This window comes from Anguilla anguilla, chromosome 9 (assembly GCF_013347855.1).
Source record: "Anguilla anguilla isolate fAngAng1 chromosome 9, fAngAng1.pri, whole genome shotgun sequence".
Lineage (NCBI taxonomy): Eukaryota > Metazoa > Chordata > Actinopteri > Anguilliformes > Anguillidae > Anguilla > Anguilla anguilla.
Window position 1 is genome coordinate 23131066 of NC_049209.1, and position 23472 is coordinate 23154537.

Here is a 23472-nt window from a genome sequence, read left to right on the forward strand (position 1 = left end):
TGCTAAAATGTTCCAGTTCCACACCATAGATTTAGATACCAACTTATGGACCCACCAAAAAATTGTATGTGTCAGGGAGTGCAGTGCCGTAATCATGGCAGGAATAAATACATTTTTGGCTTAATAAATATGTGCATTTTCTATAGGCAATCTTTGGCACAGGGGTAAGCTTCATTACTGTATGCGTATGTAGAATAGCTTGCTTCCTGCAACACATTTTGTTCAACTTTGCAATAGGAAAGTAAGGCAGATGTAGTGATAAGAACTTATATTTTTGTTGTTTATTTTCATTTTTATAGCTCCATGGTTATTTTTCATTTATTTTTTCTTTCTTTTTTGTCTTTGACTAATATTAGAAATATTCACAGTTAAATTGACTGTGCTAGAGTAGAATGTATCTCTATCAGAGTTGATTTAACACTGAACATGTTATTGATTTTTATAAGGCAGTATTTTGAATATGCTAAGTCAGTGTTGGCAATTTGGAAAGGCTAAACCATTGTTGGATTTTGAATTTTAAAAGGACCATTTGTGTAAATCCATTTTTATTTATTTATTTTTTGTTATGGGTCCAGTAGCTGGCTTTGCAGCCCCTCTGGCACAGGCCCTGGTATAGTTCATATTTCTTTCAGCATTGTTGATGGCAACTTGAAGATCTGGCAGCATCGGGATTGCAAGCTTGACACAAAATTACCCTCCCTGCAATTTATGGGGGTACTGAAATGGTGTGTGTGTGTCTCTAAGTAAATGAAATAAGGGCAGAGAGCTTACCTTGTTTTTGGCGTATAAACCTTTTTTTTTTGACTTTGTGATTTATAATTGTCCGTGTATGCTGTCTGGTTTCAGGTACGGGAATGTGTGACTCATATTCAATATCACCATGCCTTCGATTTAATGGGGATTATAGTTTGTCTTTTGCATTTGACATCTCCATCTGATTTATGTGTCCTCTGTTGCCATCCTCCTTCTGTCCCGATGGCTCTCGCTGAAGACATAAAGTAATAGGAGATATGCATCTTAATTAGACACAAACTCGCACGGTATCTCCGTGCCTCAAAGGAATTATAGGTAATCTATTAACAGAGGCCTGTGATGAGGATAGTTTCTGAGAAGGAATAAATTAATAAATAATTACAATTAATTGCTCCAATTAGTGCATCTAGTGGTAAAACAGTGGTACTGTATGCACTTTGGGGAAGCTGAACTGCAGCTTGTGGCCAAATAACATAGCATGATTTGATCCACCGTTTCAGCATTCAGGAGAAGTCCCTGTCAGCTATAAAGATAGCAGCGTTGCTTGTCTGGGCTGTCTCACCAGACACACAGGAGCTGTTCTTTTCCGCTGCTGTGGAGATGGCCGATGGTTATCTTCAATTCTGAGTCACTGAAAAGGGCGCTGCTTCATCAGTGATTGTGCTTAAAAAACATGGGGCCTGTAAAGGGACCCATTATTGCTTGATGAAGCATAAACATCTGCTGAGTTCTGCGCATAATTCACTCAGAATCACAAGGGGAAAACCTGCATTGTATAAAATAAGCAGCTGGCTGCAACGTAAGGTCACACAGGTTTCTAACTCATCTATGTTGTACATATATTTTTCATTTACATCTATCTATATATCTGTCTGTCTGTCTGCCTATTTTTTGTCTATTGATTTATTTGTTTTCAACATGAACTGCAACATCTAGCTTCCTAAGAGCAGCTCAGCAGAACCTCCCCCCTAGGGGAAATCTGCAGAGAATGACAGACAAACTACCTGCCATTATCAATCTGTATGCTTTGCTTTTTTCCCCTAATATAGCTATTGCAGGTTAATTGAGTGTCAGTCGTTTTGGACATATGCATACTTTAGTACAAGGTCAATTTTGTCTTTTGGCAGGGCCAATTATAAAAACCTTACATGTGGTAATACAAGTTCACAGAATATCAATCCCACCATCATCAGACTAATTATTACCAGTTCTTTCTAACAGTAAAATTTGACTAGAATTTATTTGAGTGAAAAAGTAGACAATGACTGGCATTTGGAACTACACTCATAGAGAGGAAAGAAGTAGGTCTCTGAGCACGTTTATAAGGGGGTATTGACAAAGTGGCTTGGCAATTGCCTATTTTCTTAATTAACATTAAATGAATCCATAGTTTCAATGAAAGCCTTTTCTCAAAGAAACACAAGGGATGTTGCCCACCAAAGAAGCTTCGCTATGTTTAAAGCATATTGGTTATCAATTTTGCTGCTGTTTGAAAATATGTCCCCGGTTACCAATGGATTTCTTAAACTTTACAAAAGCTTACAGATTCATTTAAGTCATAGTTGTTGTTTTTTTACTTTTTCGGTACTACCCATGACACTTCAAAATTGGGTAAACATTTACTGTGAGTAATGCTTGGCAATTTCTGTCTTCCATAATTGTCATTTACCAATGAAGCATGCTAGATTCATTCATATTAGGCTTTTGCGAGAGGTGGTTTGGAGTGTGATACGAATTTGACATGAGGGAAATGAAAAAATAAAGGGCAAGCGCTCTGAAATCAATCTGAATTCATTGGGGAAAGTGTTTATGCTGTGTCTATCATAAGCAAAATAAACACATCAAGCTTGCTGTCACAGATATTGGGAATTTGAAGACGTCTCAGATAATTTGATGTTCAACAGAAAATGCATGCTTTCACAGCTTGGAATATCTCGATAAAAGTTATTATTTTGAAGAATCTTGTAGTCTTTACCAGGTGTATGAATTGAATTAAAGTGGATAAGAATATAATTGGTTTGGAGTAAGCCAAGTGCATTTACTGTATAGTAGTGAAGTCATTGAACATTTCTGTTAGTGTTAAATAGACTGTAGATTGGAGGAGAATTACACTTTCCTGCTCAGGAAAAAAGTGAGTACAGCAAGACTTCATCTGGCAGGTTGAAGGAAGAAAAGGAAACTGCAAAAACGAAAAAAAAAAACAGCTTCAATGTTCCAGTTTCAACAGTTCCAACTTTTCCTCATTTTTTTCTTCGATTTTATGCGTTTCAATTTAGCCTGTTATTAAAGTTTATAGTTTTATTATGCTATTGTAGGTTTTTATTATTATTTTATTTTATTATTATTATTTATTTTTAATTCTGTCAATGTGCTCTCATTACAGGCTTTTATTATTGCTTCTTAAATTTTTATCTATTATATATTTTTATTTTTTATTGATTATTTAGTTTTATTTTTAATTTTTTAAATTTTATTTTCCACTTTAACTTTTGCAGTATTATCATGGACATAGACTATCCGTCATTTCCGGGGCAATGCCCGCTGGCTTAGAGGAAAGGAAGGTTATGGCATGCAGCTCCTGTGCGATGTTGTCTATCATAATGATTTCATTGAGGATTATGATTGTAACAAGTGCCGGCAAAATGAAGAACTGAGGCACACGATCATTTGGCTGCAGGAGAGGATCGTAACTTTGAAGGGAACAAGCTATCAAACAAAGTTTCAGCAACATGGTTGTGCCGGGAAATAGATTACTCCACGGAGGAAGACAAAGCTATCCCCAAGACCCACCTCTTCTGAACTCAGCCTCACCAACAAGTACTCGGTACTACGGTCTTATTGGAGACACCATAGTGTGTAATGTCAGCGTTTCTCCGGAGGGTGGAAATGTCAGAGTTGCCACTGAATGTCTCCCCGAGGTTATAAAAACATTGACAGAATAACTGTGCATGCAGATACCAATGACATTAAACTCACCTTAAAAAGTGATTTCTGTTCTTTGATTGCCAGACTAAAGGAAATGGGAGAATGTTGTGACCATTTCAGCCCCTCTCTTGATCTTCATACAGAGATGTGAAGCTTTTAGTAGACTTTTATTAGGTCTAAACTCATGGCTTGCTGAGTGGTGCACGTCGCACGCGGTCAATTTTTCTTATTCTGGGAAAGACCCTTTTTTGACGAGATGGTGTACATCCTAATAAATAAGCTGTTCCCCTCTTATCTGACCATTTAAAGACTGCGCTCAAATCTGACTGTGTTCAAGCACTGCTTGGTCCATGATTCTAGATTGTGAGTGATTAACCATTGTGAGTCTGCACCTCCTGCAAGTTTTACTGATGATTTATTACCAATAAAAACTATAATTTCCCATAAAATGGTTTTTGGTTTCGGGTGCTAATTTGAACAATTCAGTTAATATAAGCATGAAGGCACAAACCCCGGATGACCCTGGTCAGGTTCAAACTTCTTAATGTCAGATCATTGAACAATAAAACTTTTATCGTCAATGGTGTTATTATCTATGAAGATCTGGACTTTTTAACTCGTACTGAAACATGGCTAAAAGTTGATGAACACAGTCAGCTAATTGAAACATTCCCTCCAAATTTTAAATATATGAGCAAACCTATATTTCATGGCCATGGAGGATGATTGGCCATTTTACACAGGAGAAACCTGAAGCCTTGCCCAGCCTTCTATGATGATTTCACTTCTTTTGAATTACTGTGCATTCACTTTTCATGGGCTTTTGCCAATTTATTGTGCAGTAGTGTACAGACTGCCTAAACCTAGCAGTGCCTTTCTTTGTAGAATTCTCTTATGTCAGATGTGATTCTGAAGTACAACAAAATTTAGATTCTTGGTGATTTTAATATTCACTTCTAATGCACTTGCACACATTATTGCAAACAAGGTATTATTTTGGTATTCTGAAAAATCTTGAGTTTAATAATTGATGTTTTCTGCAAGCATTATTTTTCCTTTGACATTGTGATCGACACCTGTGTTGATCTCCTGAAGTGATTCCCTACAATATAGGTATTGATCGCGTGTATTACAGATACTGCATGTAGATGCACACATTCCATGATTTTGAAATAAAAGTTGCAGTATAGCATGCATGCATTTTAATGACATAAAATGTATATTGAATACCCTTAGAATATATAATTAATATTTAGATGAGATATGGTAGAGGAATATGTGGTGTGATATATACCATTCTATACTATGCAACAAAACAAACATATGATCATTAAAACAAAAAATCAGCGCAGCACAATTTTGGATATGAAATGTCTACGGCCAGTGAACTGACATTCATTACTATTACAGAGGAAGCTGTATCATCTGAGTCAGAAAGCTGGCTGGGGCAGGCAGTGAGATCATTCAGCCTGTCGAAAGTTGAATTAGGTCAAAGCTATGGATGGGGCGAAAAAATCAACCGGTGTTGCAATTTACCAAAAAAAAAAAACAATCTACTGTCTATCCAAGTCTGGGGGAGGACTCAGCCGGCTCAAACTTGAAATGTGTTTTGGCCACAACATAGTCCATCAGTGAGAGGCCATGATCTGGAAGACCACTTCAGGATTGAGGCCCCATCAAATTTCATCTTTATGATAATTTTTCTCCGCTGCCAAACTCCCTTGCATTGGAAACACTAGGTCACCGCAAGCAGGTCCTCATCAATATTGCACTATGCAATGAATTACAGTCTGGCGAATCTGAGACAGTCCAAGGTAAATCACAAGGACGGAACATTTGTTTATTTTCAAATTTAATTTAAAATATCGAATTGAAATAATTTTGCATTTGTATTTTTTTTTTATTTTTTATTTTTTAAACGAACTGCTCTTTTTATTGCAGTGAGCTAGGAAGTGGGCAGCGTTTGAATTAATTGGATGACCGCCTGAGTCAAGGTGATAAGGAATACCTGGACTGGGATGGTTATTTTTCAGATTAATGCCCCTTCGCGAGGGTGGCTGACACTCCATTAAATTAGTGTGCATAGTGACACGGTGACAGAGCCATTAATAGCCTGAATAACACTTGATCCTATCCAGTCAATGGAGAACTGGTCATTAATGGGACTACATGTTCCTTGGAAACAGGACGGGTCTCATTTGGACTTCCTTGACACACTGAATGCATTTATACACGCTTTCTCAGTGAGCCTTCTTCATTATAGTGTGGTCTCTTTGTTAAGCATCAGAACATCTGCACATGTGCTGATTTTCTCAATGAATGGTGAGAAACAGCTGGACGGGTATTATGGGTAACTATTATCATCCAGGGACACGCTGAGGTAAAGCAAGTGTATTTTTGATTGTTGTCACCTTAAAAATAAATAAATAATAATATACATTATATAGCCAGCTGAGCCTGGTCGATAAAACCTAATGCAATTCATTTTACAAGCCATTTTTGGAAAAAAAAAAAAAAAATTGGTGAGAACATTATGCTTCCGTGTTGTTTGTGCCTTCTCCACATTCCACACTTAATCATGGGGTCCCTGCAGTTTGGTATTATTGGACGCTGCAAAGGCCGAATGCAGACTCCTGTTTTTAATTGCTGCATTTCTTTCATTTAGCGATAGGTATTTCCTAGAAGTGTTCAGGACTCTTCCTGACTGTATTGTGTCTAGGCTTTCTAATCTCAAAGGACTTCGGTAGTTCCAATTACAACTGTGCTCCTCTCCCTGCAGTACCACTCAGAGCAGATTAATGCCTTTTGAATGAGCAGATCCTTTGAAGAAAATCCTGTGAAAGCATTTTCTTCCCTCAATGAAAGAAAGAGAGTGTGTTGTTTCCCTCCATTGTGGATGCTTAGTTGATGGTTGAGGGTTCATCGCACTAGAACTTTTTTGTAATGAAATGAAATGCTAAGCTTGCTTTACACTAAAAATAAATACAGAGTAGGAAGATGGAAGATTTTGAAGCCCAGATTCAGGGTCAAATGCAGTTGTCATATTAATGTAAAATAAATCACGTATTAACACACATGAGGGTGTTAAATATATCTGCATCAGTGCCTTCACCATAATTCATAAATAAACTATTCCATTAATTATAGGATTATGTATGGGTTTGTTCTTCTTCACTTGAAATAAGTGTTTTGTTTATTACTTCTTAATGCATTAACTGGTTGCAACTGGTAACCATGTGAAATCAGTAGATGACAAAATATAGATAATATTTGTGCTAAATGCCTTTGGTTGGCTTTTGTGTATGCTGGCTCTCAGGAAGAAAATTCTCTATTATGTACATTCACAAATGTTGTACAGCAGGAGTCTCATTTTTAGCTTTAGTGTGTGTAGTTGATGGAGTTGAAAGGGTTCAAAGGTCTTTCATGAATCTGTGCATTGTTTGAGCAGATCCTTTTTATCAGTCGCCTTGGCTGAAACACCTTGACCTCTCATCTACGCAACGGCAGCCGCCATCCTCTCCAGTCCAGCCCGTTCTCACCCGTTATTCTTCCTCTCAATACATTTAAATGCAATTTAAATGAATTAGAGAAGACAGAATGTGACTGTGACAGAGGCAACAGAGTGCTCCGACAGCTCCTGCCAATCCGTGGGCGGCTTCTTTGAAGCAGCGTGTCACGCCAGTCCTATACAGAAATAAATGCCCCGACATGTTCTTTTACAGGGGCCTTGACAGTCCTCATGGACACATGAAAAGGAAGAACTCATTCTAATGATACAGTAACAAGGAGCTCCCTGCACCATATCCATGCAGTTGACCTTGCTTGTGACTGAACCCACCCCATGAATAATTCATCCATTTTTTGTGTACAGTATTATTTTTTCCCTTTTATGTTTTGGGAAAACAGAATTATGTATGCCATAATCACTTGTGACCTTCACAAGCTGCCCTGCTAAATTATTAATCAAGAAAAAAAAAAATCTAAATTTGTTGCAGATGTTTATAAACAAGGTTGTCTTAGAGCTTTATTAAATACAAATTTTTTTGTTTGTTTGTTTTATGCGCTAATGCAAAGTTTTTGCATTTATTTAAATTAAAGTTGTTGGCAGGTACAAAATTAATATAAAAAGCTTTTGGCGGGTAATGCCATTAATGGGCATTAAGATTTGCACTTTAGCTTCACACACAATTTTATTTTCGCTTCATTTCACTTACTGATGGAATTAAGCAACCCGCAACATGCATGTATAATGCGTAAGGACTCCACTTCCAAACTTTATTCTATGTTGGTTTCAAAGGTAGAATTTGAATTGCATAATTTTTCAAAAGAAAATGAACACAAGTTGTCATACTTCTCTGGATTTTAAGCAACTGTCCTTCACATTCTGTATACCTCTGCTGTGAATCAATACCATTCCTGAGCAGGAATGGGTTTATGGGCTTTGTTTCAATATAGATTATATGAGGGTGATTGATAACATGGCCAAGTCAATCAATCATGTTGGCGCCTGCAGATAAATCCCATTGTTATGGGATAAGGAGCTTTAGCATGTAATGGCAACTACATGCTGTGTCCACCATGCAGAAGTGCAGTTGTACAAAACCTGTCATGCTCCTCGTTTTCATGACCTCACCGTTTTTGTGGAGTAAAAGAGGATGCTCTGCTGAGTGGGTGGTGCTGTTGCTTATATTTGTAGGCTCCAAACGTGCAAGTGAACAGTTGTGTATTCGTGTGTACCTGCGTGAAAACTTCAACCGCTGAGGAGAATAATTGAATGCAGAATGTCCTTTTAAAAAAGGAGTGAAGTATTATAAGGGTCAGAGGCAATCAGGCTGCCCTTCAAGTTTCTCAGCAGGCTGTCTGTCTGCCTCTGTAGCCGTGATAGATCAGACCAGCGCCATGTTTCCGCCTTGATCCTCGTAAAATGTGTCGGATTGTCCTATCTGTAAAACCCACAAATTCCTTTTAACACAACCTCACATTTTACACGCGATGAGCCAAAGAACATGCCCCTGAACAGATGTCAGCGTTCCTGCTTTCTCGCTGATATCTGGAAACGTTGGTGAGGGCATACCTCACAGACGGAACTGGAAACAGCACGTGCACGCACATGCACGGGCAGGGGTGACTCATGAGATCAGTTTGAAAAAAAAGATGCATGAAAAGACAACTCATTTATAATCACTGGTGCGCTTATTGGTTGATATTGATTTAACACACAACAAGGAGTCACGAATGTCCCGTTATATCATTTGGATTTTATTATATAATGTGTGAAAACAAATGATTTGGACTGAATCTCTGCTTGGGAGAGATTTACCCTGTGAGGCCCTTGTATTTGACGTACCTTGTCGCCTTTTTTCCTCTCGCTTAGATGCATCGTGGACGACAAGGTGTCGAAGGTGGCCTGGCTGAACCGCAGCACCATCCTGTTCGCGGGGAATGAGAAGTGGTCGTTAGACCCCCGCGTCATCCTGCTCGACAACACGGCCGCCACGGAGTACAGCATCAAAATCCAGAACGTGAATGTGTACGATGAGGGGCCTTACGTCTGCTCCATCCTGACCAATAAGAGACCCAAATCATCGAGGGTTCACCTTATTGTACAAGGTAAATTTTCTTTTCTAGCTTTTGCTAATATAATAGTCTGAGCCTCAGAATAACAATATAATGCAGGGGTCAAGTTAAAAGAGGATAAATACATTATGGAAAGTATGTTATCCTTACACAATGTTATCTGACATTACCAATACTTGGACAATACGATGAGTGCTTGCTTACATTGCAACCTAACTTGTGCACATTTGAGGGTAGCAAGCTAGCTAGTTTGGGGACGGTTTAAGTTAATATTATTGATTTAAAAAAACACAAATGCACATTAGAACTGGATTTATTACATTTTAAAGATGCAATGTAGTGGTCCTTTGCTGGCTAGCTAACATGTGTTTTTCATTCTGGCAGATTTTTTTTTACATTATCCCAGTTAAGAAATAATTAAATTTATGAAATGCATTAGCAGAGAGCCACTAAAGTTTACGACATGATTTTGACATGTTTAATTTGATTTTATGTATAGGCTTCAAAGCTGTGAAAATATCCCTTTTGAATTTAACAGCTGCCTGGCCAAGTCAAATTATTTTTGTGTTGAAATATTGGTGTTATTGAAAATGCATATTTAAACTGTGTTGAACCATGCTGATTCATGAAGAGATAACTATTAATAGTGTCAGTTTGTTTGAAGTCTTAGAGAAATTGCTAAATATCCAGACATGTTCATGGCCTGCATTTTAAAACTTGCATTTTATTGTTAATTCACAATATTAGATAGCAGACACATTAGGTACTTCAAAAATGTTCTGGCACAGATGAAAACATCATAGACTTTATAAAATACAAGAGGCTAAAATAATCAAGGATGTATCTCATTGTACAACATACCTTCTCTTGTTTTTGTTGATATTCCTTTTTTGTTACATTCTGTCACATTCAGTTACATTTCCTTTCCGTTTAATATTCAATTTAATATTCAATAGTTTTTCTGAAGGGGAATTAAATATTTCAAAGCAAAAACTACAATTTAAGAACAATGTTTTGGTTATATACATTTCTGTAGGTTAGATGATTACCGAAGCTTCACACACATTCAATATTTACTGGATTTCATTTAATTTTATAGTTGTATTGTGAAATAATTCATTTGCGCATAATTTGCCTCCATTTTTTTGCTTCAATTTGTTTTACAAGATATATGACAATAAAGTATATTTTCACAGGCTCCTTGGCAAGACCTGTCAATTTAAATGGGAAACTTTTCAAACGTGACACTTGGTGGTGAAATTGGGATTTAATCTGGGTCTAATTTCAAATTGTTGATGGGTATTGATTGATTTTGAAACAAGCTGAGGAGAGACAGCCCTGGCCTCCCTCCAGCAGACCCTCACTAAATCAGCTGTCCACGCGCAGACTTTTGTTATTTACCATCAAATCAATTCCTCACACAGTCAGTTTCCCAAAACAATTCTGACCTTTTTGTCCGTTTCGAACTCCATGTGATGTAGACAAACTAGTTAACAAACATGCGCATACACGCATGGATGCACACACAAACAGGGACAGTGAGTGTGCATCACCTATTGTAACACACTATTGCAATAAACTGGTATATCATCACACACACGCACACACACGCATACACACACACACACACACACACACACACACACAGAGCTCCATAATGTTAGGACACACTTTTTTTTTCTTGATTTGGCTCTGTACTACAATTTCATATGTATAATCAAACGAATCACACGTGTAGGAGCTTTTATTTTATGCATTTTTATACATTTGGCTTCATCGTGCAGAAAGTCTAGCATTTCAGGGCACTATGATGTTTGGAACAAATTGCTTCACGGGTGTTTCTGATAATTCCGGTGTGTTCAATTACTTCCTTTGTGCAGGCATAAAAGGGCTTTCAGGATCTAGTCTTGATTCTTGGTTTTGATTAGCTTTACAATCTGTTATGGGCATGTGTCAAAATGAGGACCTCATTGTTTTTGCTTGTAATGGATTCCTTGACTTTCATTGGCACAACATCACACATTTAAACACACCTAGAAACCACCTCATTAGATTTACGAGAATTCCCTAAATATTTGTGAAATTATTAATTAATTTATTTTTTATCCAGCACCACACTAAGTGAAAATATTGATATTTCAGCCGAGCGAAACACATGTATGCATTTACTCTATTAGCTTCTCGGTGGCTAGCTAGCTCCTTTACCCACCGTTACGATATGAGCCACTGTATAATTTTCCATTTAATGTTATTCCTCTTTTGGTCATTACTGTCTTGAGTTATATATTTTTATTAATGTACCCAGAGTTTCACAAGCAAATTCCCTCATACCCGTTTTTTAGGGTTGACACATGGCATAGTTTGACTTTTTGGTTTGCAGGTACAAGAGTAGCCCAAAGGTACGGGGAAAGTGTGGTTTTCTATAGTATCAACAAACCTAACAACACAATTGTGCAACGTTGCGCAGGGTAATACTTGTCACAATGCACAAAGACAGGGCAAAAAATTACAATGCTCGCCACAATACATAACATCACCGAAAATGAACCATGAAAATCTCTTTGTCCCGTACACGTAAAAGAGAACGTTCCCCTGAACACTCGGTCGCTGCCGTAACAACAGCAGCCTTTCTCAGAGTGAAAAAGCTAAGTATTTTCAACCCATGAAATGCTACTTTCAACTTTTCAGTTAATATTTAGCTCTGAATAAGTACCACAAGTAGTCTACGTTACATGGGTATGAGGCGAATGGCAATAGCAGGCATACACGTGTAACTATGGGTCCTGTTACATGAAGCAATTTCCACTCTATAACTACTCTGGAGTCTTTGCAACCCATCATATCTGTTTGTGTGCCTGTGTGTGCTTGTGCTTCGCGTTGCACACTGAAAATTAAACATTAATCAATTTAGAGGTAATTTGACTTCAACATTATGAAATACCGGCTGTGGGATTCTGTTCTCTGAAAGTGCACTGTGGAGTGTGTTTAAGTTTTTTTAGAGCTGCAAGCCCCCAATCACTTCTATTATAACTTGTGACTCACTAGCAGGAGCTCCAGTGTGATGCGAAGGTTGGACTGTATCGATCATCATGGGTGAGTCGGAAATCAGGCTAGATAACAAATTCCTAACTGTCCCTTTAAAAGCTAATTAGTGCTGCTGTCATAGTTGTTTTATCAGAATTTATTCCTTGCAATCACACCATATGATTAGTTACTCAGATGATGGACCCGTGGCCACAATGTATTATGGGGTACTTATTGACAATTGAGTAAGTTCGATTGCACACTTGAGCTCGATTTTTGCTAAATCCAAAATCTAGGGCACTTCTCGTTTACTCAAACTCAGCATACTGTGCAGTGGGAACACACTATACACTTATTTTACTTGCCAGTTAGTATGCTAAGTACAGGTAGTATGAAGTTTCTAATGCAATCGTAGTATACATCCAGGAACGTACACAAAACAAATATACTATGCAAACACACTAAATTCTCATTTTACGCCACAGTATGATATGATGAGCATAGATAGTATCCAGTTTCAAACATACTATCAGAAGTAATAACAAAACCAACCACAATCATCACACTGTGATCTGAAAATACCCATGGTGCACATGCGCAGTCCTGTTAAAATAATTTTTTTTTGTATTTTGTAATTCATAATTCATAATTACTGCCTAGCCTGCATTGAATTCACAGTTATATTCTGATTACATTGTGAAATATTACTGTTAAATATTGTAAGATTCAGGTAAGCATTGATTTCACAGTAAAATTCTGATTACAGCTGTTTGCATCTGCATGCATTCAGTGTGTAGCCATAAATGTTTTTCAGCAATAGAAGCTGTCATGATATTGCATCATTTGTTGTATATCGAAGCATGTGTATTTTCCGTAAAATATAGGTATTTAGTTATTTATTTATTTTGGCAGTGAGACAGCACAGAAGGCTTTACATTTTCCAGTCTTTGGTATTCCTTTTTTACCGGCCAAAAAACAGCAATTTCCGGATAACACATACTCTGGCACTGACAAGCATGCATAGGTGTAGATTTCGGGGGGGACGCAGGGGATATGTCCCCCTCAATATTTAGAACACGTGCATTTGTCCCCCCCAATAAAAACTGAATTTTGTGTTTTCCTTTACATAAATAAAGACATTTCCACCATAAATTGATGCAGAAAAGGCACAAATTGGTGCATAAAAATTCACCAGAATGCAGGAAATGCCTTGTTTGAAAAAAGTGTTTGACGCTCAAAATTGCCTGGGCCCCCGCTTAATGTGTCCCCCCCCCATGTTCAAACGAAACCTACGCCACTGCAAGCATGTGTTCTCCTTGAGAGATTGTGATGTCAGCCACTTCTTCTTGTCATACCCCAGTCTACAAACTGGGCTTGCATTGATAGGAGTCAGATGAAGACGCTTTATGTGCAACTCAACATGCAGACCACAGGTGCCCAATCCACCAGCACGGTTTAATAGAGAGCAGTGAGATGCTCTAACCCCTGCCCAAAAAAATCTTCCCTACCCTGGCTCATGCTGGGCTAATTGTGCATCGCCCTGCAGTTGTGGTCAGCCGCAGTTGGTACTAACACGTTCTGGATTTGGAACCAGACCATGGGTTTATTGCATGCCTTAACATAGAACAGTGTCTTAACAGGATTATCCACATAGGAACCCCTGTTTCTATATGAACTGACACATTAAAATAATACTATAAATTTGGCAGTGGTATTTTCAAAATTATTTTCATATATTTTAAAATAGATCTGTGGCTGGGAAGTAATTATGAAGCCCACAAAAGGTCAGTGAATTTAGACAAATGTCATATTTGCGACAAAATTAACCTTTTTGAGCATTTCTTCCTCTGGATCGCTGTCTGTTTGGTTTTACTAATGACTCACTTACAAACACACAATGACCTCCCAGTATTTTGTCCATTAGTAAGAAATTTCAGCTTTTCCAAATGGAAATTGTTTTGCGTTTTTAAATCTCCTTTAGCTCATTAACCTTTTTTATTTCCTTTATCCGACACCAATTACAGAGAAAAATTAAACAATTGTTTTTCATTTTTAAAAGATTAGATGCACACTAATTAGCTTGTGGATTTTTGATTAATTACTGATGAATCAAGACAATGAAGTGCAACAGAATTTGGGGAAATCAGGCTCTCCTTTCTATGGTGGATTATTAGATCAGTAGTAAGGTTGTGGCTTTTAAAGAAGGTATGTGTTGTTTTAATCTCAGCCCGTGGGTGATGGTTTTATAGCCATAAGCAAAAACAACAACAAAAAAAAGATAGTTCAGCTCTGTAATAAGTCTGTGCGGGGTGGTTATACACCTCAAGAGTAGGATTTGCTGGGAATGAATAAAACACAAGCTAGGAGATCGCAACCACAGCTGCACCCCATCTGATTACAGCCTTGTGGAAAATCATGGCAGAAATTACAGCTTTGCTGCAAATCCAGCCATTATTAAGGTCCTTGTAAGAGCCACGCGGTTTCAATGCTGGTGTGCTGCGGCGTGGATCTCGTTTCTGGACCTCGTGCTCTGTCACTGCCAGAGGAGGATGTGCCTCGTTCAGAATGCCATGGCAAATGGCCATCACGGTCATCCAGTCTGTGAAAGGAAATCTAGCCTAGGGGTATGACAGCCTGACGCAGAGAGATGTTTGCCTCCCAGAAGTCCCTGCGAATAGGCTTAAATATGTTGTGCTGTATAAAACATTTGACAAAAGGATGTGACCCATCTTTCTCTTTTAGCTTTTTTGTTACACGAAGGGGGTATTTGAGGTCAGAGTGTGCTGTCTGCTCGATGGTATTTCATGGTTGCTGCCTACATCATGTGACGGCAGTAGTCCTTTGTGCAGTTTTTCCTCTTGTTTTATCCTGGTTCACTCCATTCGAGAGTCTGTCATCTGGTTATTATGAGGGTCGTTTTCCTGCGTATACAATCACCACGACTCTTTAAATAATAGAAATTAGAGCAATCAAATGGTGCTGAGACACAAAGCTTTAAAGCTGCATCTATTATGTTTGAGGCCGATTTCCACTGAAAACGCGTGTCATCGGAAAAGCTCTTGCAGCCTCTCCGAAAACGTCAATCCCGGATATCGATCGGTGGTAATTTGATAGTAGTCATGGAAAGGGAAGCGTGTTGAGGCCAGGCTTAAATGTGAAACCCGCTGTGCTCCCTGAGCCCAGCGCTCCTCAGCTGAGTAGACAAAGAAAAATCCTTGCATTAACAAGGCTAGTATGAAGGTCATTTCAAAAGCACACCGACCTCCATTCTCTCCTGGATTCCGTGAAGATGTAGAAATGAATGCTGAACCGACGCTACTCATCAATGTCATTAGTGGGCTGATTCATCCCTTGCATGCTTATTAATGTGGTTCTCTGTTTCAAATTCAATGTCAACAGACTGCTTTCCACGGCTGCTATGACATGTAAATTCTTTACTGCACCTTGCCGCAGTAATGTTGAGAGTGAAAAAAGAGCATGGGTGCAGGGTAAGATGGGAGGAGATGTGTCCTGAGGTAAGATGTCCTCCTGGCCAATAGATTGCATCAAATTTCATCTCAGCACATTTATTGAATGTCTCTGCTCTTTTGAATTTTGACATTTCATCTGGCTCTCAATATTTGTGAGAGGTATTTCACTGGAATCTTTTAGAGGTAAAAAGGTCAAATTATGTCAGTGAAAAATAGTGATCTTTGCATTTTTATTAAGCTGTACATGAATAGTTATTTTTAAATGTGTATGGGGGATTCATGGGGAGAGTATTTGAGACAGACAGAGGTAAAAACTTTTTATTAAAGGTGAAAATCTAGTTTTACCCTTTTGGGCAAGAAGCCCCCTCAGATTTGGGACAGAAAGCCCCTGGGAGCAAAATAAATCTCTAAGTATCTAATTGGATTTTCTAGTGGATACAGCTGTAAAGACACAAATTTATGAAAATTTATGCAACAGAAAATGGGAACTTCCTGTTACCAATCAGTTAATGTTAATTAACTTGAAGGTAGGCATTTGTTGTGGTTTCAGTTGGTCAAGGATAAAAGTGGATGGTTGATTTTTGAGTATAGGGTATTTATCTTTATGTAAGGCTTTGAAATCAGAACAGGGCACATATACAGTGTACCATAGTTATACCACCAGTTAAGACTATAGTTAGCAAGACGTGGGTGATGGGTTTACATCAACAAAAAATGTTTTCAATGAACAAAAATGCCAAAACAAATGCCTACAAAGCACTGCCTATAAAAAAAAATTATAAAAAAATAATAATAATAATGCATGTATTCATGGTGCAGTTCACACATATAGTGTAGTCAGTATTTTTAAGTGTAACAACTGTAGCAACTGAATTACAGATTTTTTCCCACTATGAATGATTGCAATTTCACACTGTCATTTGTCACACAAACTTTGAATGACCACCTGTGTTTTTCCATCTTGCCATCTGAAGATGTGCACCAAGCCATATTTATTTCTATTTCTGTCAGCATTTGGTGTTTAAATTTGTGCCCCTAGTTTTCTTGCTGACATAACGACAAGCTATGCGGGTGAAATAAAACACGTGACCTTCACTAAGTAGGATGGTGTGGCTGAAGTTTATTCAGGCCCGGATAAGTCGCCATGGCAGAAGGAGACCATTAGCTGCCTGGAATTCATTTGCTTAATTACAGTGAACAATGGCGGTCTCTCGGGAGGAATGCCACTATCTCAACTGTATGACATGAACACTCGCGACCAACAAGTAAGCTAGATAATGATGACACATGTGCTGTGAAAGAGTAACTTGCTTTCTGCCTTCTCACACTGTGCTATAACAAGGTTATTATTTTAGCATCCTTTACATCCCTTATTTATTGGTCATTTCTGTCTATAATAGTTGCTTAACAAAGGCTATTTAGTGGCCTACCCCTGTGGATTCCCCATTATGGGAAGAACGTAATAAGTGTTAAAATGAGAAATACACCTGTCCGTGATGGAAGGGACTGATGTAGAATGAACATTCAATGCAGTGAAAAAATTTTCATGCATAAAAAAAAAATATTAAGAGGGTGCTCTCCTGCTCTATTAAGTGCACAATTTATGTATTCAGGAGTGCTTGCAGACTTATCTGTGCGGGGGGGGAAATGTTTTAAAAAATAGGACTATTGAACACCAGAATGCAATTAGTAATAATCACATGATCAATCCAGAGCAGTTTACTATTGTCTCTGCATTGAGGCATGTAGGAAGTTGATTTGATTGTTTTTATATTCACCAACACGGTTTTGTAAGTTCAGAAATCATATAAAATAAACCTGTCTGCAAAGAAAACGCTTGTGTTTATGTTTATGCTGAAAGGCTATTTATACTCAACGAAAGTTGAAAGTTAGTTATAATAGTGTTGTTCTCCTTTTCTGAGAATTTTGATGTGGTCGAGGGGAAATTTGGCTGTTGAGAGTACAGAGAGGTAGGCACAAACAAACCAGGATGATGTTTCAAAAGCATATGATTGCACTGAATACATTTGGCAAACTATCATTTCATTACACAAAAACATTTCCTGGTGCAAAATGCAATTATTCCCCTTTCACTCATCAGCTTCTGAAAGAGCATGTTCTACTATATCAAACACATTTTTGTGGAATCTGGGGGGTTCTGTTGATTAATGCAAATGGTTTGGCACCGTAGAGTTGTTTATTTGAAAGTTTGAAAACTAGGAAAAAAATGTAATGGTTATTATTATTTTTATTATTATTATTGTTGTTGTTGTTGTTGTTGTTGTTTGCGAAATATATATGCATTTGTGATGCCTGGGTACCTTCCAAAATAGGTGTGCGTAATACCACTCGTGTTGTTCACAGCGTCGTCGCCCTTTTTAGTACAGTCTGGCTTGATTGACAATTCATTTATTCAGTAGGTGAGGGTATAAACTTTCTAACGATGTATAACATATCTAATTTTGGAATGGCGTTTTATAGGTCAGCGTAACTGAAAATTTTCTTAACATCACATTCACTTACGCATTCACTCTGTAATAGCAGTAACAGATGCTGCACCTAACGAAACGTTGTCAATGACTTTTCGTAATTTCTTGGAAAATATTATTATTATTGAGGACTTCGGGGCATAGCTAAGCCATATGTTTGCTGATAGACCTAACTGACATAGTTTTCTGGAGCAAAACAGAAGTGGATAGAACTGTCATTGATTTACTGTCTCTGTCTCTATCTACTGAACACAGATAAAATGTCATCATTGCTATGTAAGTATTACTGCTCAAATATTTCGGTTATATACGTTATTTTTGAAATTGGGTGTCTTTAAATAGGTTAGTGGTATTATATAATGTGGATATTTCACACTGTAATGTTAGCGTTAGTTAGTAGTGTAATAGTTTTTTGTGATGCATGCAACAGTGATGATGAGAGTGTTGGAAAATTGCCAAAATATGGTGGACAGTGAAAATTGTTTTCATATCGTCCCATCCCCATACAAGAAAACATATGAGAGTACAGAGTATAGAAATACATACAAGAGTTAATTATTACACATTTAGGACGCTTTACTCCGCTTTACTCCACCCATGACTCCTCCTACTGTCACGGGTCTGTTGTGTAATGGAGTAGCGCAACAGGAAACACGGCACAGGTAGGATACGAATGCTTGTTGTCCTGTACCGTGCCGGTCAATGGAGAAGCGCCATATGAGATCTAGCACAGGTCAGCACCTATGGCTCATTCCCTTTCAGCCAGTCCTTGAGTCAGAGGTGAGAGATTCAGGACATGAAACCGCAGGGGGCATGAGGTGAGGATGAATTGCCATATGCTGTAGGGACTCTTGTTAGTCTCCTTTCCTGACATGAGTGCAGTTTTTTTTTTTTTTAAAGAAGTGCCATGTTGAATAATAATCATGATTAATTTGCCTGTGTTTGTGCGTATTTGTCTACACTCACACTCAAACGCGCACACACACATGAACAGTGGAACAGATACACGTCTTCTGCTGTAGGCTAAACAATACACATGTCTATTATGCATACTGAATTTTTACTCATTTTTATTACTATTGTTTATGTTATTGTTATCTCCGCCGTGTATCTGTCTGCAGCTAATATCGCGTACTACTGGGTCGATCAGCCTAATACTTGCTGTGCATGCTGACAGCTGGCCAAGGACCTGAATTCTCGAATATTTTGCAAATTGGTCAACGACAAGTATTTTATTTGAATTAATTTCCACCATTGTCCATTGAAATACATTGAATGCTAACTCCTCACTTCTCCCAACTGGCCGGTAGGGGCCGCAAGTGATCAACAACTGCCTCCGTTTGAAATGAAAGACCAGCGATGTAAAATGTCAGTTTCACCGTTAAAATGCCAACAAAATTATCCGCCAACGAACAGGGTATGTTCATTTTTGAATCTGTGGCAATTATTTTGTTGGAATTTTCACGTTGAAATTGATATTTTACATCGCTGGTCTTTTTGTAATTGTTCCTGTCCAGATTTGAAATGAAAGTGCCAGACTAGAACATCAGCATTAGCTCTGTCTAACACATCGTGGCTGATATGAATGAAATTAGCTAACTTGTCACCACCTTGAGCGTTACTTCACTGAATCGGCGTTTTTGGGATTTTCAGTGGCACATGGTAAAAACTTAAAAAATATGGTATTTGTCTGGTTGCATTGATTGTGTAGCCTCTATTGTTGAATCAGCAAAGCTAACACGCCTGGTGGATATCTGCACTCTACTGAGTGCACTCTTATAGTTATTGTTATTTGACCTCTTGCAGAGTTTGAGTCAATGTTTTTTTATCTGTTTGTTTCCACTGTGACCAGTTCATTTCACAGTCAATGCTCTTCAGTTCTGTTCCAAATGTAAAGAAAGTGATTACCTTTAAATTCATATTTAAATTGACTTTTTTGTCTTGTGAGTGTTCGGTTAGCCAATTTTCATTTTGAAACATCTCAGAAAACTGCAGTTTAACTCTGTACCATACCGGCTTACCCAAATAGACGTACATGGAAGAGACCGAATGACATTAGCATTATTAGCAATGCATGCTCTGGAGGAAGTTTATGTTGCAGTGTATTTTGAAAATGTAGTTTATTAATGTCAAAGCTTCACCTAAATCACCTAGTGAGAATGGCTCATTTCATGGGTCTTCATGGGAGAATCTAATTAGCTTTTCTATCCTCTTAAATGCCTCTGCCCATGAAGACAGACTTGTTATGTGTTCTCACTTGATCTGTAGCAAATGGCTGTATATCAAATGATTTTTTTTATTATTTTGAAGTTCTCCTTTAATGTTTAATGTCCTCTAATTTATTGGATAACCACAATGATTCCTCAAAGTAAATTACCCTTGCAGGTGTTTTTTCTTTCACCTGTATAATTGCTCATTATCTTTACCAATTAGTAACACAATATAGTGTGCATGGAGGGGGGAGGTAGACTTTGTTGAAGTGCTTTGATGATTATACTATCTTCAGGCAATATTAATGTGCTATAGATTTTGTCTAAGTGAATGTGAAACATCAGAGAATTAAAGCTGAATATGTATTACTTAAATAAATCATACCTGAATCATATATTTTGGCCATATATATAAATATATTACTTTTTCATCTTGTTATATATAGTACCACATTCTAACTCACAAAAGTAAAATCCAACAACACAAGACATTTGGAAACATTTAACGATCTGTTGAACATACCATTTAATCACGTCTTTGATTACTCTGAAAACCAAACTCATTATCCCCAGGCCAGCCATGGACAGTACTGTGTTCAATAAGACATTACAAACCACTTTTATAGCAGCCTGCTTAATCAGTGTTGCCCATTGTTAAGAGAAGGATCATTAGCTCTGTAGCAGTAGTCTTAAACAGTATACAACAGTTTATACAACACCAGTGGACACAGATGTAAAACCGAAAAGGTCAGTCTAGTTCATTATTATTAGGGGTCCAAGCACTGCAGGCGTTGGAAGCTTTTTTGGGATTGTTCTGATTTTTCTATATATTTTTTTATTTTTCTGCCCTAAAATTGTTTTCACAGCAAATGCTATACAACATAGAGCAACAAAATGTAGCATGTCCCATTCCCTCGCACTTTTTATTATTATCATTACTATTACTCACACTTATTATTATTCTCATGCTCACTCTCACCTGAAACAATGAGTGTGACCACCTATATTTTGGTCGTAAGCTTTCGTTATTGTTTTTTTTTCTGAAATGCAGCAGAGTTTTGTAATGTTGTGCATTCAATTTGCAGTTGCTTCACAATTTGCAGTTGCATTGCAATTTGTTGTTTTTTTCTTTCTTTCCTAGCTTCAGAGATGTGTTTTCTTGTTTCACGCTTTTGTATTTGCGTTTGTTTGTTGTTGTTGTTGTTGTTGTTGTTGTGTTTTCATATTTGTATTTGTGTTTTATTATTTGTTCATGTGTTTTCCGATTTGCATTTGTGTTGTGATAATGTTGCGTCGCTTTGGATGTCTCAGCCACCATACAAACCCACCACTTGCGTGCATTGCCTCGGTTTTGGTGCCACTTCACCATAATAACCGATTCCAATTCAAGATCCAAAACAGTTTAACAGTTTGACGTGAAGGTCAAGAACACTTCTTTTTGTTTCGTCTGGCAGTTCTTTGCCTTTCCTTTTTTGAGAAATATGATTCACATACAGTGTAATGCATGTGTTACCTCATTTTTTTATACCCCAGTGAAACAAGAAGCAATGGGAACCGCAATACAATGCAAATTGTGGAGCCTGTCTGACACATCTGACATCATTTATTCTAGATGACCTGACCAGACCAGACCAGAACCAAAGGTAGCCTGCTATAGAAATGCTCTTTGGAAAAAAACAGCATCACCCAAACTTTGTTCACACCCATGTACAATAGATAATATACACACATTGTTTTATAAGCAGTCTGTGAACGATTATTTAGTCCATTTACGACATTTTTTAAAAGAATCCTCCCTAAAGGAAGATGTAGTTAAACAGGCCGGCTTTAGACCCTGAGCACCAAGGGGTCTGACTGACAGAATGACTCATTCTAGATCTTATGCATGGAGGAGTCTATCAGCAGCCAAACTCAGCTGTCATTCTGGACCTTATGCATGGAGGAGTCTGTCAGCAGCCAAACTCAGCTGTCTCAGAGGTGGGCTCTCCCCCAGAATCCAAATGTCATGCACAATGTGGCGTGTGAAAGGGTAGGAGTAATTCAATTTCATTACAAACCGCCATGAATGAAGCCGTGGATTAGTCCCATTTTGTTTCCCCGAGTGAAATGGTCCAGATTAGACTTGAACCCCTTTCAACAGAAGGCAAGGGAAGGGGAAAGAAAAGAAGGAAAAAAGGACTGTTGTTCGGTTGAATGTGCGGTTATATCCTAAGCTGCGGGACTCATTACAGGAACGGTGCGCCAGGTCTTTTCTGTATTCCAAACATGAGTAATGAGCCATTTGAAATATGCAGAGGCATTAAGTGCAAGGGAATGGGGAAGAGGACACAGGGAAGCCTTGCCATTTTAGCGCATTAGGAACTGCTTCATTACCTGCTTTCCACATTTTTAGGCAGTGCTGAACTAAATGTGGAGACCAATCACAGCTTTCTGAAAGGTGGAAGGCAGTGTCAATACGAACATTGGATAAATAGAGCCCTACCTTGATTCGCTCTCTAAAATGGGATGTCTAATGTCACAGACAGCTGTTCTGTAGCAGAAGATGAATCGCTAATCCCTATAAACAGCCTTCCTTATCTTGAAACAGACAAATAGATGAGGAGTGTAAAATGGGGAGAGTCAATACATCACAAAAACAAAAGAGAAGAAGTTTGCAAAATACTGTAAATCAAAGTCTTTTAACCCCTGCGTCAGCAAAATTGTTGTTCCATTGTTCCTTTCAATCATACTTTATTAAATGGCTGCCGAAAGCCAATAAACAGTTCCCTTTTGTGATCTGTTTCCTTTAGGGCATGATCCAGTGTTCTTATGTGCGACACTTTAGCAAATCAGGAGCTTTGTGGCACATTGTTGCCAGGCAGTCCACAGGGTGTGTCTCTTATCCACCCAGTGGGTTCTTTGGATGGAAGAACGATTGAAGTATCCATGGGAATCTCACTACAGCCCACCGCTCTGATGGGTGTGGGACCAGGCCTGGATGCCGTAACATAAGTATGAAAGCATGCAGCTGTCAAACCCATTCTG

At 38.1% G+C, this 23472-nt stretch overlaps 1 protein-coding gene across 3 annotated transcripts in view; it reads left to right on the forward strand.

The window, feature by feature from the left end:
- Positions 1 to 23472, forward strand: part of opcml (opioid binding protein/cell adhesion molecule-like) — a 349349-nt gene that overhangs the window by 261440 nt on the left and 64437 nt on the right. For all 3 annotated transcript variants that reach the window (XM_035435361.1, XM_035435362.1, XM_035435360.1), the window contains one exon: positions 9053 to 9288. In XM_035435361.1, the coding sequence (XP_035291252.1) occupies positions 9053 to 9288 (236 nt within the window). The remainder of the gene's footprint in view (positions 1 to 9052; positions 9289 to 23472) is intronic.